We start from the raw sequence: 19,713 nt of genomic DNA, 5'->3' as shown, positions 1-19,713 counted from the left end.
AGTGCTTGGGCCCTGCACCCGCATGAGAGACCAGGAGGAAGCATCTGGCTCCTGGCTTTGGATCGGAGCAGCGGGCCGGCCATGGCAGCCATTTGAGGGGTGAACCAACCAACGGCAAAGGAAGACCTTTCTCTCTGTCTCTCTCTCACTGTCTAACTCTGCCTGTTTAAAAAAAAAAAAAAAAAGTCTCCCAGCAAGAAAAATCCGAGGATTGATGATTTCACTGCTGAATTTTACCAAACTTTTAAAATATTGCTATAGTTCAGATGTTAGCTTAAATGTCCTCCCATAGGCCTCTGCATAGAAGGCCTGGCCTCCAAAGTCTTATCTAATGGTTAGTGGAGTAAGGTGGAGATGATTCAATTGTGGTGTCTGGAAGATGGGCCCAGTGGGAAGCCATTAGGTCACTGAGACAAACCCTCAGAGTGTATTTCTTGGGAGAGTCGCTTAGAAAAGCCGGGTTCTGTGCCTGCATCCTGGCTCATCTCATGGTCATTTCTCCACTCACACTCTGCCACTGCCAGCCTCCAGCCTCATGAGACGCCAGGCCACTGTGAGCCTCCAACACCATGAGCTGAAATGACTTTCTTTCATGAGTAGCTATATCTGAGGCAATTTGCATCATTAGAAAACAGATCCTGAGCCTAGACCCAGTAGCTTCAGCCCTATACCTCATCACTTAGTCTATTTTCTTAAGCATAAATTTAGATAGTTATTTATTTGGGCTAAGGAAAAATATGTTGGTGACAGTGGCAAAATGACTATTAGGCCATCACATAGTAGACAAGAAACATGTCTACATAGCAAAGATGAGAAAGAGCATACGGTATGAAAATCTTTCTTTATATGCCTTTCCTAATGTTACAAGCGTCTTTCCAATACAAAGAACAGGAACAAGATGGGATTTAGGGCACTGATGACATGAGTCTGTCTGCTCAGTCATTCATGCCTCTCAACCATTCATTCAGCCAACAAACATTTATTGAGAACTCACTGTAAGTGCCAGGCACTGAGTCAAGGACATAAGCTCTCCCCACTCATGGCCGACTTTAAAAAAAAAAAAAAAAAAAGATAATAGTAATAAAAAAAAAAAAAGTAGCCCATAGTGGTGGAGCATTTACTCTTTGCCATGAACTGTGATGAGCACTTGTGTCATCTCAATTAATCCTCATGTGAGGCATGGAGTATGTATAATAAAACAGCACTTACAGAAAAGTGGATGGAAGGAAACATAAGAAACTTACCTAAGCTCACACTGCCAAAACATGAGCTTTGAACCTCAGCAGTCTGACTCCAGAGCTCAGGTCTTTACCAATTTCAACAACTGGAGAGGCGATGAATCATTATGATGGAGTGAAGAGTGAGCAGTATCACAGGTAATGACATCCCAGAAATTCTTTTCCGAAAGTGGCTTGGTAGTACAATTCATGCAGAGCAAAAGTGAGCTCTCCCTCAGCACAGACAGCTGATTCGGGCCATGTTCCCACAGACGCTGCACGTCTTAATTTCTCTTTGTTCGTCTGGTGTTGGAGTGTGACCGAAAGCCTGGTTTCTGTCCCAGGTGCCAAATCAAAATAACGAGGACAATGTCTCAGAGTGAAGGAAAGAGAACATTTAAGGTGTCCATAGACAAGAGGGTAGCAGACATCAGGGTCTCAAGGTCCACCACTGTGCTAGATGAGGGTGTTTGGGGGGCTTAAAAAAGGGTTAAAGGAAGTGGGCTGCCAGTATGGTGAAATCACTAAACAGTTGCAGGTCTCTGATGTCAGGCACCAAGGCTTGTTTCCTCAATGTGGTCCTTGTGGTCCACAGACAGGTGTTGAGATAAGATCTGGCCTGACCAGGTCCTCTGGCTGAGATATGATCAAGGCAGTTTGTGCCGAAGGACATGGGCAAGTGGGAAGCCAGCACTCTAGCCCAGTAGCGTCAGCTTCCTGGCTTTCCCTTGAAGTAGTAAAAATTGTCTGCTTATGTTATTTTATACCTGGTTATGGAAGCATTATAAACGAGCCAGAGAAATACATCCACCAACTTTGGACAGCAGATCAACCCCCTACAGGAAGCTCCTAAAGCTTTCTTGTTTCCTGTTTTGGAGAGACCACTTAGTAGAAAGTAAGGAGTGAACATTAAGTTACTAAAATGGCTTTAGATGATGGCATCAGAGCCCGAAGTCTACCGCCTCCTTGCAGATGGGCTTGGATTACTGCAATTTACAGGAACAGTTCTCTGTTTGAAATTAGGAAAATTACTGTAGCCTCAGCCTCTCAAAAGGAAAATTCCACTTGTACTCCACTCGTGTGCCTACACACGTCAACTCTGATTACAGCATGCACCCACCCCTGCAAAGTGCACGTTACGGCTCTGCTGTAACACACAGCAAATGGCTGTGCTCATGCCTCTGCCTTTGGCGGCACGCAGAATCAAACAATGGACTCTCCTGGAGCAAGAACTACACCCAGTGAGGATCCTCTGTCTAAAAGTCAAGACATTTGCGTGGTGCAGAAGTGCTTCCTCAGGAAGGAAACTTGGCAGTCTGCCTCAAAAATCCTTAAAAATGTTTACCTCTTTATTATTATATTTTGCATTGAAACCTTTCCAAGCCCAGGTAGACAAAAGGGGAGAATTTCCTGCAGCAAGGGAGCCTGCCCCCTGCCTTTCGTGCAGCCTGGCCGCAGGCAAAGATAAGGCAGCGAGGGCTCTAGAGAAGTCAGGAGGCTGGGATCTCTTTCAGTCATGTTTTAAAAGAACAGGACTCGGGGGCCGGCACTGTGGCTCACTTGGTTAATCCTCCACCTGTGGCGCTGGCATCCCATATGGGCACTGGGTTCTAGTCCCAGTTGCTCCTCTTGCAGCTCTCTGCTGTGGCCCGGGAGTGCAGTGGAGGATGGCCCAAGTGCTTGGGCCCCTGCACCCGCATGGGAGACCAGGAGAAGCACCTGGCTCCTGGCTTCGGATCAGCGCAGTGCCGACCGTAGCGGCCATTTGGGGAGTGAACCAATGGAAGGAAGACCTTTCTCTCTGTCTCTCTCTCACTGTCTAACTCTATCTGTCAAATAAAAATAAAGAAATAAGAACAGGGCTCTTTTTGAATCCCTGCTGCCTAGAGATTGAGCTGTCTTTCCCTCAGGGTTTCCAGTTCCTGGGTAAAGTACTTGGCTGAGCCCTGGCCTGTTATCAGGGAGACAGAATCTCTTGGTGTGAAACTGGCCAGGGCCACCTCCTGGGAGAGAGGGACGTATAGTACAAGCTAAGGGCCTTTCTTCCAGTGTCTAAAAGCCCCCAAACAGAGGGTGTGTCCACTGAGGCCCTCACAGTGCCAGTCACAGCTGGGTGGGAAGAGAAGGAACCTGGGGTGTACTCCCAATACCCCCAATTCATGTGGAACTCCAAGGAGTCCAAAACATTTTAAAAAAGATTTATTTATGAGACTAGCACTGTGGCACAGCAGGTTAAAGCCCTGGCCTGAAGCACTGGCATCCCATATGGGAGTCAGTTCTAGTCCCGGCTGCTCCTCTTCCGATCCAGCTCTCTGCAGTGGCCTGGGAAAGCAGTAGAAGATGGCCCAAGTCCTTGGGCCCCTGCACCCACGTGGGAGACCCCGAAGCTCCTGGCTCCTGGCTTCAGATTGGTGCAGCTCTGGCTGTTGCAGCCAATTGGGGAGTGAACCAGTGGATGGAAGACCTCTCTCTCTGTCTATTCTCTCTGTAACTCTGTCTTTCAAATAAATGAAATAAATCTTTTAAAAAGATCTATTTTTATTTGAAAGGGAGAGAGAAAGAGAAAGAAGACCTTCCTTCTGTTGGCTAACTCCCTAAACTGCTACAACAGCCAGGTCTAATCCAAGCAGAAACCAGGAGCCAGGAACTCCATCCTGGTCTCCCACATGGGTGGCAGGGTCCCAAGTACTTGGACCATCTTATGCTTCCCAGGTACCTTAGCAAAGAGCTGGATCAGAAATGGAGCAGGTGGGACTTGAACCAGCGCTCTGATATGGGATGCTGGTGTCCGAAGCAACAGTTAACACACTGCATCACAATGCCAGCCCCCAAAACTTCTGAATTCAAGCTTGGCCTTCTAGCCTTTATGAGAGTGGACTTTTCAAGTGAAGTGGATATAATATACATGTTTTGATAATTTGCTCCTTTGGTGTATAACTTTCAGGTGTTTCCACCTGTGAATAGGGTATGTGGCTCTCCATTTGTATTCTTGTTCTGGCCCCACAAGGGTGGGAGGGACCAGCTGTGTGTGCAGCCCATTTGGCTGAACTGAAGGGTGGGAAGCAGGAAAGCAGGCTGGGTGCTGCACCACATTGCACAGGCTGAGGGCAGCCCCACTGTCCTCCCTCCCAGACGGTCTCCTGCTGCAGGCAAATCCCACGTGCCCCTCACTTTCTGAGACAGAGAACTCAGATTTCTGTGTGAAGCTCATTTCAGGACCTCATTACTCAATGTGTGGTTCCCAGGCCTGCAAAATCAGCAGTGTGCAGAGGCCTGGTGGAAATGCAGCCCTGGAAACGGCACGTACTCTCCCGGAGAACCCCCAGGGGCGCATCCGGGCAGCGCGGGAAGGAGGCAGTGACAGCCATCGGTCGTTATGAGGCAGGGAGGGTGAAGAATGACAAACCACAGGAGGCTCACAAGTTTGTACCATTATGATACGTCAATCAAACGTAAAATAAAATAAAGGGTACCAAAGGCATGGTGAGAGAAGTAGACAAATCCAGACGGCCACGGAAGCCTGAGAGGTTAGAGTCTCCCCCAGAGGCCTAGGGCCCTGGCCTGCAGCATCTCATTGAGCAGAGGGGCTCAGGAGGGTGGCACTGTGGCAGGTCCTAAGCATGGCAATTAAAAGGCAGAGTACGCCATGTGGGGGCTGTTGAAGGAGGGCCTCAGATTATGGGGACAGAAGGCAGGAGGAGATGGCAGAAGGCTGGAGGTGGTGAGAAAATGGGGCAACGAGGCAGGAGTCCACTCCTCCTCCGAGGGAACAGGTGGGAAGCACTCCCTGCACAGGGGAACGGCAAAGGACTGACAGCAGCTTCTTCCCAGGCAGGCAGCCCCAGTGCTTGCTTGCTTTTTAAAATATTTATCTTTATTTATTCTTTACTTATTTGAGAGAGAGAGAATCTCAATTTTTCTATCTACTGGTTCACTCCCCAAATGTTTGCAGCAGCCAGGGCTGGAGCAGGCTGAAGCCAGGAGCCAGGAACATCCAGGTTTCCCACGTAAGTGCCAGGGGCTCAACCTGCTTACCTCCTAGAATGTGCATTAGCGGGAAGCTGGACTGGAAGTGGAGTAGCCAGGACTCGAACCAGGCACTCTGATACGGAATGCCGGTATCCCAAGCAGCAGCTTAACCTGCTGCACCATGGCACCTGTCCCCCAGTGTTTTGCTGCATGCTGAGAAGGAGCCTAGGCATGGGGGAGGATGCAGCCCGGAGACAGAGGGGCAGCTCTGGCCCTTCCTAAGAAGCAGCCACCTGGCCCTCCTAGAGTGGCTCAGTGCTGCCCCTGCACCCATCTGCACACCAGGCTGCAGTGTCCATGGCTGGCATCCAACCTGCTGGGCCAGCTTCCTGAGCCTGCAGGGGTGCCCCAGCGAAGCCCCAGGCAGCCCAGAGGATCTTCCTCTCTCTCACCTTCCAGGACTAAGAAGGACATTGCTGGTCTGGGGGGAAGATATCAAGGCCACAGGGCAAGGTGCTACCAAGGGCCTCTCTGCCTGCCATCTCTCGTGCTTACAGTGCTAGGACCATAGGAATCCTGGGCAGTAGCAGTTCTCCTGGGGCAAGGCTGGGTGGCTTCCTACACAGCCTCCTTGGAACCAGGCAGCCTCGGTGCGCCCATTGCCACCTCACCAGGTGCTCATCCTTTGCTCTCTGCTCCCTGCTGCTCTGGGCTGCGCTGGTTCTTACCCTCCTCATAGGTGTCTCCCTTCTAACTGTTCTCCTGGGCTGCTAGTCCTCCTCCTCACACAGCTGGCTCAGATCTTCCTTGAAACCTGGCACTCCCAGGGTTGCCAGAGTGGGGTTGCCACTTCCCAGACCCCTGGGAGGTCCGTCTCTAAGACAGCCTTTCTTGTGTCCACACAGCTGCCCAGCCTAGCTGAATCCCGCCTGTTCTGGTGGTAGGATTTAATTTTTGAGGTTCCAATGGCTTTGCTTGCTTGGCCTGTGCCAGACACTCTTTTAAGTATGAATGGTTTGTCTCTTAACTCTAATAAAAGCCTTCTGAAGTAGTCTATTCAGAATAGTTATCCCCACTTTACAGATGTAGAAACTGAGGCACAGGAGGTAAGGTGTTGGAACCACAGGGCACAAACAGTGGTGCCAGGATTTAAATTTGGGGAGTCTCACTCCAGAAACCTCTCCTCCATTGTTGAGAGGCTGAGACACATTTGCTCCATGGAGGAGAAGCTATATAAGCACTCAGCTAGGGGGCGGCGCTATGGCATAGTAGGTGAAGCCTCCACCTGCGGCTTGGCATCCCATATGGATGCTGGTTTGTGTCCCAGCTGCTCCTCTTCTGATCCAGCTCCCTTGTGATGGCCTGGCAAAATACTGGAAGACGGCCCAGGTGTTTGGGCCCCTGCATTCGTGTGGGAGACCCAGAGGAGGCTCCTGGCTTCAGAGCAGCTCAGCTCTGGCTGTTGCGGCCATTTGGGGAGTGAACCAGTGGATGGAAGACTTCTCTCTCAATCTCTCCCTTTCTCTAACTCCCTCTCTCTCAAATAAATAAATAAAATATTTTTAAAAATTTTTAAAAAGCACTCAGCTAAACAGAGAGGCCAGTTGTCATTCTTAAGACACTTTAGCTGGAAAAAAGCAGTGGACAGCCAGGATCCCTCTGACGTATGTGCCAGGCTGGGGGCGAGAAGTAGGGGGAAGTGGTTGTGGTTTTGGCTGAGGTTTTTGAGTTTCTATGAATATCATGTGAGCAGGAAGACAGCAGAGGGATTTGAGGCCAGTTACCCATCCAAAAGGGGTGGAGGGGGTGAGGCAGAGCGTCATAGAGAAGGAAGCGAAGGAGGCAGTGATGTTACTAGGTCCAGGTACTAATGGGTCTAAAGCACTTAGAGCTTCCTAGATGAAGGTTTCTATTAAATAGACCAGACTAACCTTGGAAAGTGCCTTGGTTCCCCTGCCCTGCAACACATTGATACACGAAGGGTTTAACTTGTGCCTTTTCTGCCTCTGATTTAACATGGAGGGGGAGTTTTCAAACAAGCTATTGTTTGTTGATGTAGAAACATAATGAATAATTCTAACATGTAACTTTCTTAACCTCTCTGGTCTTTAATTTATGATGTTTCCAAAATGGTTTAATCTGAGCCCTCCATATCACTGGGGTTTTTTAGTTCAATAATCGTTCAAAAGACTGACAGAAGTGCCCAGTGGCTGGGGTTCACTCTGGCTCGGGGAAGGTGGGGTTCACTTTGGCTCGGGGAAGGTGACAGCAGCCATGGGCAGCAGCCCAGCAAGGAAAGGGGGAAGAGGAGGCCAGGCCAGGAGGCTCTCTCAGGACTGCTTGCTCATGGGTGGGCACTGTGTAGTCCCTGTGGCCTCCTCGGAGCCCCTCTGCTGTTGCTGGAGCTCCGTGACCACTGTTCTATGCAGTAGTGAGTGCCCACGGTCTGCTTCCTGTGGCGCCGGGGCCCGCGGAAGCAACAGGGACTAGAGCATCGAGGAGAGGGAACACAGTGAAGTCGGCTCAGGAATCAGTGGAATTTGGACAGGTGGACCTGGGGCAGAAGGGCTTTCTAACCGAATGCACTGAGGTGAGACAAGACACAGAGGTTGGAACAAGGATGGAAGTGCCTGCCTGAGGCTTGAGGATGTGAGTCACTGGCGATGGCCAGTCAAGGTCAGAGAGAGCTGAAGCCTAAAGTGATAACTAAAAGGAAGACTCCCAAGTGGAGGACTTGTAAAGGAGAAAGAGACTGACGCAGGGAGGCAGGGTGATTTTAGAGCGAGCACCCTGAAGCGGGGAAGGCCAGGCACGCCCCATTGGACCGTAAGACCTGGAGTGGTGGCAATGCAAAAGAAAAGGACAAGGGATATTTTGAAGACCATTGCACACAGCTTGTCCCTCGACCTGAATAACAGAATGAAGCCATGAGCTGGATTACAGCTTCACTTTTAGGATCCAAGCCATTGGCAAGATTCCCTCCCCCGTCCACTCAGCCGTGGCTTTCATCTACTCAAAGGCAGGGAGAGGTCAGGAAGCCCAGGCTATCCTCTCTTAGTTCCCATCTTGCAGACTCGTAATAGGCAACTTTTCCGTATTTGCCTCCATGTGTCACAACATCTTGGTATTCTCACAGTATTTCAGGTTAATGGGATTCAAGGACATAAAGCAAATCCAAGCAGAGGAACTATCTGATCCGCGTCAGTCTTTTCAGTGACCTTCGGTTTTAACCAAGTCCCTGAGCTTTGGCAAATGATGAAAGAGGTAACAGAACAGGCTGGAGGCTCCTGTCAAGCTGATGGGTCTGGTGGATTCCAGGATACTCGCCAAGGGAGCTGGGGATGGCCATCTATGGATTTCAAAGTGGCGGCATTCGCAAGCCAGGGCCCCGAAACCCATTTAACAAATGTCAGGGTAGCCAGAAGAGATGGAATAGGATGAGGGAAAGGCCTTTCACATCTGGGAGTGTTTAGAATGGATAGTTCAGAAGAGGAGAGAGAAGATTTCCTTCTAGTTCTCAATAAATCATTGCCACGTATGTTTATACCCTCCTATCCATTGATCATTTTTATCTCCCTCTTCTTCCATCTCTTTAAATATATTCAGGCACACTCGTATTAAACCCAAGATTTATATCAATTTGAAACTGTTTCTACATGCATAATGTCAAGGTGTTGGCATTATTCTTTCCAGATCAGACTATGAAGGAGATGAGCAATCTCTCCTTTCTGTCTCCAGGGGAGAGATCTTCTGGGTACACACAGGGACTTCCTGGAGGAGGGCACATCTGAGCTGTCTTAAGGATTGAGTGACTGTCATTAGTGATGATGGGATGGGAATCCCAGCTGAAGGAGAAGAAAGAATCAACATCTATTTCCCAGAGCTATTTATATGAGGGTACCTAAGAAGTTTGTGGGAAATGGATTTAAAGGATGTTTATTTTGTTTCAAAAAGTTTCTGAAATCATGGAAATGTGGAGTCTTCAAAAAAGTTCGTGATAAATGCAGATTACAAAAAAATGCACATGCTTGAAAATGTTCTGCATCAAAGTAAAGTAATCTTTCAAATTCATTTTCCCCCAAACCTGAAAAGGCTCCTGGTCATTTTATAGAGGGCTAAAAAAAAATCATAAAGACTTTTTAAATGCAAAACTTCAGGCAGGTGGAAGGTGTCATTGTGCTATTTCTTAGAAGGTTTAGCATTTGTCACAGAGCAGTTACACGGATTACCTTTGCTAGGTATGATGCAGGCAGAGCGCCTCACATGGCTCACGTGGCTATGCCCAGAGGATTCTCTTTAGACTGTGGACGCCGCACACCACAAACTTGCTGGACTTGGTGACAGACCGTGACAACTCAGGAAGACTCTCCCTGCCATTCAAAAGACAACCCCAACTACTCAGCTTTTGCTAAAAGTAGATTTACAAAATCATCTTCTTGTCTTCCCTTTCCCACCTTATCCCTCCTCTACCTTGGCCATGAACACTGCCCTCCAATCACACAAGGATTCTCCTAAAGAGACAGCTGCCCTCTTGCCCATCTCCCATTCTCTACGGTGTGTGTGTTGGGGGGAGGGCAGAGAACAACTTGTTCAGGCAGCATCTGGAATACCCAGTAACAGATGTGGGCATCCATCACCGTCCTCGGGGAGCCTCGCCTGCATCTATGTTGAAAACACGTGCAAGGAAGGCTGGCTGTCCCGCAGACTTCCGTGCGGGGCCCAGGAGGCCGGAGGACCCCCTTCCGCAGCGTCTGGAACTTCAGCGTTAGCATCAGCTCAGGAACCCCCATGGGTCCCTCGGCTCTGCAAAGCAGAATTAGAAGGCATGCCCTGTGGTGTTTCTCTTACCTCACAGGGTATGTCCATGGAGGAGAGTGGGCTCACAACTTGTTTGTTTGGGATAGCAAATTCATTCGACAGACATTTGTGCTAAGAACTACTTGGCACTCAGCTGTGTGGCAGGCACTTTGAGATGGGTGAAGAGAAAACAAGAAGGGAACGCTGCCTTCAGCTAAGAAGATAAAGGACCTGAAGTAGCCAGCATAAACACCAAGGGATCTTATATGCAGGTAGATATGAAAATACAGCATGGGTGAGTGTCATGTAGGCAGGAAGTCAGAGTGGCTGGGGTCTCCAGGGTGTGTGCTGAAGGGTGGGGCTGCCACACACGTCACCTCTTGCTCTCCTTTGATGCAGTGCCCGCAAAAAGTGGGAGTTACCCCGAACTGAAGGATGAAGAACTGAGGCGTGGACCAGCATTTAGGAGCTTCTGGTGAGCCACACTTTGTCCCCCTGGCCCACGTGATGAGAGCACCCGACTTCAAGTGCACCCTACGTCATTGTCTCAGGACTTTCCCAAAGGCCTCTGAGTCTCGTCAGCCCTGAGGCCTCCCAGAGTTACCCCAGGGCAACATCCACGCTTGGGGATTGGCGTGAGCCTACAGATGAAGGTCCTGCCCTCCCCACTTCCTTAGGAGGGACGGTTGTGAGGTGTTACAGCCTGGTTCCCAAAGAGTACCGGCACGGTGGGCCCCCAGTTGCTCTCTCAGTGGTCACTGGCTCAGTAACACACAACTGGTTCTTCTTGCTTCCCGTTCCCTCATTCCACCTTCCAGAGGTCACTTCCCAAATGAACTGCGCCCATCCAAGCCCTGTCGCAGCCTCTGCTCTGGGTCAGTAGGCTACGCAATCTGTTCAGTGTCACCTAGTGGGAAAGTGGCTGAGCGCCAGGAGGTATGTAGTCTGTTTCTCACTGCCCAAGGCAGGCTACTTTATAATGAAAAGAGGTGTAGTTAGCCCACACTTTTGGAGGTTCAAGGGATTGGTTCCAGCTCTGGTGAGGACCTCATGGCAGACGCGTCACAATGGCAGGAGTGTGTGCTGGAGGGGACAGATCACAGGGCCAAACAGGAAGTCAGCAATTGGAGGCTGGGCTCGCTTTTCTAACTCACTCACATGAGCACTAATCAAGGGGTCCTACAATAGCTACCTTAGACAGATAAACCCAGGGTCTGCTAGGAGAAAGCTACAGTCAGGAGCCAGGGCCAGAGCCAGGTAACGAATGAACCCAGGTACTCCAATGTGGTGTCCTAATCGGCATTTTAGCCACCAGATTAAAAACCACCTCTCATTAGAATTTTTAAATAAATTTTTTAAGACTTTATTTATTTATTTGAGAGATAGAGTTGCAGACAGTGAGAGGGAGAGACAGAGAGAAAGGTCTTCCGTCCGTTGGTTCACTCTCCAAATTGCCGCAATGGCCGGAGCTGCGCCAATCCGAAGCCAGGAGCCAAGTGCTTCTTCCTGGTCTCCCACATGGGTGCAGGGGCCCAAGCACTAGGGCCATCTTCTACTGCTTTCCCAGGCCACAGCAGAGAGCTGGACTGGAAGAGGAGTAGCCGGGACTAGAACCGGTGCTCATATGGGATGCCAAAACAGGCAGAGGACTAACCTACTGCGCCACGGTGCCAGCCCCTTTAAATAAATTTTTAAATAAAGTAGTTCCAGGGCAATGATTGTTAGCCAGGATGTCAGATATGCAATGGAAATGTTGGTCATCACCTTGGGTATTCAGTTATTATACTGGAAAAATTAGCACTGTGTTTGCTCACTGAGTAACTGGGCAGCTTTCATGAATTGTACCAATAAACCCAGTTTTTAAAATTATTGTTATACTCAGTGATTAGCCTTAGAACCATTGATTTAATGGGAAGGAGTCAACGAAGAAACCCCTATTCTGTGCTCTCAATCTCAAGATAAACTATGAGGGGTGGCGGGGACAACTGCAGGTGCATCTTCTCCTTTGATGCTTTGTGTCCTTATCAGTAAAGAGGAGATTAATAATGCAAACTACACAACACTCTTTCATTCATTCAAAATTCACTCAGCAAACAGTCCCTGAGCTCTTACTCTGAATCGGGATACACGAGACAGATCTCCCTGCTGGGGAATTTGCATTGCAGTGGGGACTCAAGGACACTTCCCAAAACAGTATGTGACATGGCACTTGCAAAGGAAGAAATCCACACCTCAGGCACCAGAGGCAGCCTGAGCTTTGGTTAAAGCACTTGTTGCTACATATCGCTGATTTCTTTTTTTTTTTTTTAAGATTTATTTTATTTATTTGAAAGACAGAGTTACAGAGAGAGGAACAGACAGAGAGAGAGAGAGAGGTCTTCTATCTGCTGGTTCACTCCCCAGATGGCCGCAACGACCGGAGCTGCGTCGATCTGAAGCCAAGAGCCAGGAGTTCTTCCGAGTCTCCCACACAGGCACAGGGGCTCAAGAACCTGGGCCATCTTCTACTGCCCTCCCAGGGCACAGCAGAGAGCTGGATCAGAAGAGGAGCATCCGGAACTAGAACTGGCGCCCATATATGTCGGCACTTCAGGCCAAGGTTTTAACCCACTGCACCACAGCACCGGCCCCATATCTTGCTGATTTCTAAGAAAAGCATTCCGGGAACTAACAGCATACAAAACTCAGGACGGCTCCCACAAACTACAAGGAGTGTGGTTAAGGCCCTCTCGTAGAAGATGGATCATCCAGGGCTGGCTTGTGGCACAGCGAGTTAAGCCAACACCTGCAATGGCAGTGGCAATCCCGTATGAGCATCGATTACCGTGCTGGCTGCTCCACTTCTAATTCAGCTCCCTAATGATGAGCCCAGGAAAGCAGTGGAAGAAGGCCCAGATACTTGGGCCTCTGTTAGTCATGTGGGAAACCTGGATGGAGTCCCTGGCTCCAGGATTTAGCTTGGACCAGCGCTAGCTGTTGTAGCCATTTGAGGACTGAATCAGCGAATGGAAGATCTCTCTTTCTCTTGCCCTCTCTGTAACTCTTCCTTTCAAATAAATACATATATATATTTTGAAAAATAGAAAATTGATCATCCCTTATCAATGAGTCAACAGAAATAACCCTGTTCTCACATCTTTTTTTAAAAAAAAGATTTATTTGAAAGGCAAAATTACAGAGCAAGAGAGAGAGACACACACACACACACACAGAGAGAGAGAGAGGAGAGATCCATTTTCCAACCACTGGTTCACTCTCCGAATGGACACAACAGCTGGGGCTGGGCCAGGCCGAAGCCAGGAGCCTGGAACTCCATTAGGGTCTCCCACATCAGCAGCAGAGACCTAAGCATTTGGACCATCATCTGCTATTGCCCAGGCCCATTAGCAGGGAGCTGGATGGGAAGTGGAGCAGCTCGTACTTGAACTGGTACCCACTGGGATGATGGCACTGTAGGCGGTGGCTTTACCTGCCTGCACCACAGCACAGGCCCCCTCACCAGCTTTTCATGTCTCCCCACAGTGCTTAACATAAAGTAGCAAATGCCTCAGTGAAACGCTCCTGAACACTGGAGCGCTGTTGGCACCAACGGCAAGGTTTGAAGACATTTCTATCCGTCAGGGGCCATGCGCATCTCTTCATCTTGTGAACAGAGCCTGCTGGCTCTTTCACCCTGAAAGACCAGGTAGGCTGCCTCTGTTCAAGTTCCTGCTTCAGAAGACGCGGTTAGGAGTGACTGTGTGCCCCCTAAATTCCCATGTTGAAACCCACACCCCACGGTGTTGGTAGAAGGAGGTGAGGTCTAGGGAGGTGGTTAGGACTAGATGCGGTCTTGAGGGTGGAGGCTCAGGAATGGGATTAACACCTTGTAAGAGTCACGAGAGAAGTGCTGGCACTATGATGCGGTAGGTTAAGCATTCGCCTGCAGCGCCAGCGTCCCAAATGTGTGCAGTTCAAGTCCCAGCTGCTCTACTCCTGATCCAGCTCTCTGCTGATGGCTTGGGAAAGCAGTGAAACATGGTCCAAGTCCTCAGGCCCCTGCACCGATGTGGGAGACCTGGAAGAAGCTTCTGGCTCCTGGCTTTGGATTAGTCCAGCTCCAGCAGTTGCGGCCATCTAGGGAGTGAACTATTGGAGGGAAGACCTTTCTGTCTCTCCTTCTGTCTGTCTGTAACTCTACCTGTCAAATAAATAAATATTAAAAAAAAAAAACCTCTCAATCTATTTCCCCCCCCCCCCCTGCAACTCTGGCTTTCAAATAAAATAAATAAATATTTTTTTAAGAACATAAAGTATGAGAGAGCTGGCTTCATTTCCATTCTTTCTCCCTGGTGAAGATGCAACAGGAAGCCCATAGCCTGTAGCCCACAAGAGGGCCTCACAGGACCTGACCATGCTGGTTGGACTTACAGATTCCAGAACTATGAGAAATAAAAGTGTGCTATTTAATTCACCCAGTCTATGGCACTTTGTTAGAGTAACCCAAACAGGCTAAGATAGGTGCTTAGCACTAAAGGCATCTCCTACCATTTTACTTTACATCTTGGTCATTTGAGCTGCTATAACAAAATGTAACAAATTGGGGGACTTATAAATAACAGGACTTTATTTCTTAGAGTTCTGGAGGCTGCAAAGTCCAAGATTAAGGCCCAGTAGACTGGGTATCTGGTGAAGGCTTTTTGTCTGACTCATAGATGGTAACTCTTTGCTATATCTTGTTGTGATAGAAGAGGCAAATAAGGTTCCTTGGGCCTTTTTTAATTTGAAATGCAGAGAGACAGGGGCTGGCGCTGTGGCACAATAGGTTAATCCTCCACTTGTGGCGCCAGCATCCCATATGGGCGTCGGTTCTGGTCCCCGCTGCTCCACTTCCAGTCCAGCTCTCTGCTATGGCCTGAGAAAGTGGTGGAGGATGGCCCAAGTGCTTGGGCCCCTGCACCCACGTGGGAGACCAGGAAGAAGCTCCTGGCTCCTGGTTTCGGATTGGCGCAGCTCCGACCATTACAGCCATTTGGGGAGTGAACCAACGGACGGAAGACCTTTCTCTCTGTTTCTTCCTCTCACTGTCTGTAACTCTGCCTCTCAAATAAATAAGTACATCTTTAAAAAAAAAAATGAGATGCAGAGAGACTGACAGCTCTCATTTACTAGCTCATTCCTCATATGCCAGCATCAGCCAGGGTTGAGTCAGGCTGATGGCAGGAGCTGGGAACTTAATTTGAGTCTCCCACATGGGCGCCTCTGAGCACCTCTCTCTCCAAGTATCTGAGCCATTACGTGCTGCCTCCCATGGTGTTAGACGAAAGCTGGAATAGGGTACAGAGCTGGGACTCAAACCCAGACATTCTGATATGGCTTGGGGTGTCCCAATGAGTGCTCCACTACTACCAAATGGCCTTCTTTCATAAGCCTCACGAAAGCCCTACCTCCTCATGCCACCACTTGAGTAGGGATTTTGAGGGGACACAGCACCTTTCTTACATATTTGCAGTTTGGCTATTTTTATACCCCCCCCCCCCCAGAGGATACAGTTAGATGGACATATGTAAAACGTTCCTAATTCCAGCCAAGTCAGAGCCATTCGATTTCGTTGCATCCATTCTGATAATCTGGAAGAATGTTTCTTTCAGTTATCTCTGTTCACATCATGGGCTTTACACACTTTGGCCAGTGTCCTCACATTGTCTCACACGTAACATGATTGTGAAAACTTCTCCGGCAATATATTTGATCCAAAACACTTAGTAGGGTTGTCCTTTTATGAAAGCAACATTTATATTTGAAACTGCTGTGAAAATAGCATACGGCCAAGTTTCTAATGCCACAGAACCCTTCCCATGTGGATTTCAAAGCAAGCTCTGATGTGTTCATTAAACTTCAGGAATACATCTTTTTATTTTTATTTTTATTTTTGACAGGCAGAGTGGACAGTGAGAGAGAGAGACAGAGAGAAAGGTCTTCCTTTTGCCGTTGGTTCACCCCCCCCCCCCCAATGGCCACTGCTGCCGGCGTACCACGCTGATCCGAAGCCAGGAGCCAGGTGCTTCCTCCTGGTCTCCCATGTGGGTGCAGGGCCCAAGCACTTGGGCCATCCTCCACTGCCTTCCCGGGCCACAGCAGAGAGCTGGACTGGAAGAGGAGCAACCGGGACAGAATCCAACGCTCTGACCAGGACTAGAACCCAGTGTGCCAGCACCGCAGGCAGAGGATTAGCCTATTGAGCCGCTGCGCCAGCCAGGAATACATCTTTTTAAATCTCAATAATACACCTTTAAAAATCAACCACAGCAAATAAGGATAAAAATTTGAGCCAGCTTTGTGATGCAGTGGGTTAAGCCACCGCTGGTGACATCAACATCCACATTGGAGTCCTGGCTGCTCCTCTTCTGATCCAGCTCCCTGTTAATGCACCTGGGAAAGCAGCAGAGGAAGACGGCCCAAGTGCTTGGGTTGCTGCTGCCCATACGGGAGAGCTGGACGGCATTCCAGGCTCCTGGCTTCAGCCTGGCTCAGCCCCGGATGTTGCAGTGAACCAGAGGATGGAAGATTCTGGCTCTTTCTCCCTGTGTGCTACTCTGCCTTTCAAATAAATAAAGTAAATCTTTTTAACAAAGGAAAGAAATCAGTGGGATTCAGGTTAGTGTACTGAGTCTATATAGCAGTGATTAAATACAGAATAATATACCCCCCGCCCAAAAAAAAAAAACTCTCTTCTGAAGTTTGTGGCTCCATAAGCAATGCCTCCCTCCAACCCAGTCAATTATCGCGTGGGGTGGGGATGGGGCCCCGCTGTTCCCAAGCTTCAATATAGCATGCTGGAAGCATTGATGAGAGTAACATTTTTTATTGCAGAGCCAGCCATATTCATGACATTCCAAGAACATCTGGGGACTTCTGAGTCAGTCACCTCACATTTAAAATAGAAATTTAGGAGTTATTTCTATGTTGGTGTTCAGAGATTATCCAAATGCTACCTCAGGGGCAAAGACCCCCAAGTCACACACAGCGGAATGCTGTAAGGGGGGCCACTCAGTTCTCACCTGACACTCGTGTTCCCGTCGCACTGCAGTCTGCCAGGCAGTCAGGCGGGCGGTTCACAAGGACAAACCCCGGCCGGGCCGTGCAAATGCTGCCCCTCAGCCAGACCGCACTTCAGGCTACACGCATCCGAGCTGTCCGGAATTCCTGTGATTTCTGAGATTCCAAAGGCAGTCTTGCCCTTTCAGAGCTAGCATCCGAGAAAGCCCAGGCCACGCGGCGGGCTCGGCGAGCCCTCCTCCGGTGCAAGCGGCAAAACTGCGCGCAGGTGCGCCCCACCTGCGGTGCCCAACTCCTCCCCGTGGCACTGCCTGTACGCTCCCCGCCCTGGCGCGGGGGCGGCAATTGGTGCACCCTGAGCGCTTTACGCCTGACCCTGGTCCGGTCTCCCCTGCTCGTCCCGTGGCCACCCGGCGGCCTGTGCCTACCGCGCCAGCCCCGTGCACCTGCACGGCTCGAGGAAGACGGGTCAGTCGGAAAGCGATGGAAAAGCAGGGAGGCCAGGAGACAGGCAGCGGGCGCTCGTCCCGCAGGCTTTTCTTAGGCACACTGGGGGAACAAAAAAGTTTCCTTTGTCAAGCACACTGACCACGTGGCGCCGGGGCTCTCACCACGGCGAACTGCCCCTACAGCCTGGGCGCACTCGGGCACGCGCCAGCCGCACGGCCGCAGCCGGCCGGCCCGAGGGGGGCGGGGTCCCCGGGCCGGGGGCGGGGCGCTCCCCGGCTTCGGGGCGGGGTCCCAGCGGCCGGGAGCCGGGCCGGGGGCGGTGCTGCGGCGGCGGGGCGGGGCGCCGAGGGGAGCGGCGGGCAGGCCGGGCATGGCGTCCATGGCGGCGGCGATCGCGGCCTCGCGCTCGGCGGTCATGAGCGGGAACCGGCCTCTGGACGACAGGGAGCGGAAGCGCTTCACCTACTTCTCGTCGCTGAGCCCCATGGCCAGGAAGATCATGCAGGACAAGGAGAAGATCCGCGAGAAGTACGGGCCCGAGTGGGCGCGGCTGCCGCCCGCGCAGCAGGACGAGATCATCGACCGGTGCCTGGTGGGGCCGCGCGCCCCGGCGCCCCGAGGCTCCGGGGACCCCGCGGACGACGAGGACCTCGTGCGCTTCCCCGGCCTGCGCGGGCCCACAGGCCAGAAGGTGGTGCGCTTCGGCGATGAGGTACGTGCGGGCCGGGCCGGGCCCTCCGCCCCTCGCTGCGCCCCCCCAGTCCGGCGGGCACCTGCCCGCGAGTGGCCGCCCCAAGCCGGGCACCGAGCGGTCGAGGCTGAGCGTGAAAAGGCCGGAATGCGAGGGGCGTTCCCGAGCCGCAGGTCGGGGGAGGGGGCGCCCCGGCGGGGACTTTGTTAAGGAATCTCCAAGCGGAGGGTCTTTGAAGACCCTCCATCTAGGCCTGCTCTAACCGGGCCGCACCGGTCCGGGGAGTTCTCCCCCAGCGAGAGGCATCCGCTCCTAAACAGGGCAGACGCAAGTGCAAATGGCAAGAAATTTTGAACCCGACAAGCCTGGTTCTAACCAACTCTGCCTCTTGGTAGCTGGATGGCGGCGGCTGAGTTACCTCCCTGAGCGCCTCAGTGTTCTCCGTGTGAAAACGGGGGTTGGGATTCCCGCCCCTGCCTGCCCGGGAAATCACTTGGCACATAAAATACGAGTGTTAGTATCTGTGATGCGCCGAAGGGGGCAAAGGGAATGCCAAGCGGGATAACAAGGAAGAGGAGCAGGAGGCTTTAGCCCTAAGATGTTTTTTGAGTGAGCACGGAGCGAGCTCTGAGGTGGGGGTGGAGGGGCGGATCTGAGCACAGTGACCCCATTTTTCTACCAGAAAACCGAGGAAGAAGGAGATGTTTGAATGAGCTTCAGCAAGCCTTGGCTATCTGTGGGGTCACGTCTAGGTCTCCGATCTGGCCTTGGAGCCCGGACGTCTACAGTGGCTGTCAAAGAAACAAAAAACGCACGGGGAACCAGTTGGGTGCCGGCTCTCAGTCCCAAAGGCCTGTGTGCTCTGAGTTGTTCAGAAACTTGGCCTTCCTTCCCTGGAAATTCACTTAACCAACACTTGCTTCGTGGCATGGGACTGTGCGCCGTGGCTGCCCTTGCAAACTCAACTTTTGCCACGAGGGACCGTGGAAGGGAGCAGAAAGTGTAAAATGAAATCCACTCTCGGTGAAGGCTGGGCAGCTGGAGGGAGGAGCCAGCGGAGTTTTGCCGAGGAAGTTGTGGACTGTGGAAGGAATTCAAGTTAAGAATGAGGTTCGGATCCGATGTGCAGGCGTGGGTATGCGGAGGCGTTTATTAATACAGAATGTTTGTGGCTGAATGCGAGGGAAGTGTGAAAGGACAGAGCTATGCTGCCAACATTGCCTGATTTTGATGGAATTAAGAGAAAAATTCTCCGCTGGACTCTAAACTCTGAAGGCTTTGCCAGGAAAAACAAGGGTGTGGTGGTGAGCTGGGGAGTTGAAAATATAGGTTTTGAAATGTATTCCTAGAGTGGAAGCATTTTCAGTGCAAAAATACGCAGGTCTATAGAGACACGTCTGCAGTGTCTGTGCTCAGATGTAGGTGATGGAAAAGCAGGCAGCGCCTCTTTGGAAGAGTCTTGCGTAGATAAACCCGAGAGGATGTTAAATCTGTAAGTTCCCGGAAATGTTGGGGTGACTCTCTGTCCCCCCAGTTTGGTGTCCACCGAAG

The 19,713-nt window shown here is 50.8% G+C and overlaps 1 protein-coding gene and 1 long non-coding RNA gene across 2 annotated transcripts in view; one reads left to right on the top strand and one right to left on the bottom strand.

Annotated features, from left to right (window-relative positions):
* Positions 1 to 1,250: 1,250 nt before the first annotated feature.
* On the bottom strand, positions 1,251 to 17,661 carry LOC133773305 (uncharacterized). Its single transcript, XR_009867930.1, has 3 exons — positions 17,024 to 17,661; positions 9,416 to 9,556; positions 1,251 to 1,552 (listed from the first exon to the last, which is right to left on the bottom strand). It is a non-coding gene; the product is annotated as an uncharacterized LOC133773305 (long non-coding RNA).
* Positions 17,662 to 17,823: 162 nt separating this feature from the next.
* C14H1orf198 (chromosome 14 C1orf198 homolog) overlaps positions 17,824 to 19,713 on the top strand; it is a 34,420-nt gene continuing 32,530 nt past the window's right edge. The window contains exon 1 of the mRNA XM_062210592.1: positions 17,824 to 18,183. Coding sequence (XP_062066576.1) covers positions 17,842 to 18,183 — 342 coding nt within the window. The 5' untranslated portion in view covers positions 17,824 to 17,841. The remainder of the gene's footprint in view (positions 18,184 to 19,713) is intronic.

The sequence above is a fragment of the Lepus europaeus genome, chromosome 14, assembly GCF_033115175.1.
Source record: "Lepus europaeus isolate LE1 chromosome 14, mLepTim1.pri, whole genome shotgun sequence".
NCBI classification, from domain to species: domain Eukaryota; kingdom Metazoa; phylum Chordata; class Mammalia; order Lagomorpha; family Leporidae; genus Lepus; species Lepus europaeus.
Note: the sequence above shows the minus strand (reverse complement) of the source record. Positions and strands in the feature narration are given on the sequence as shown.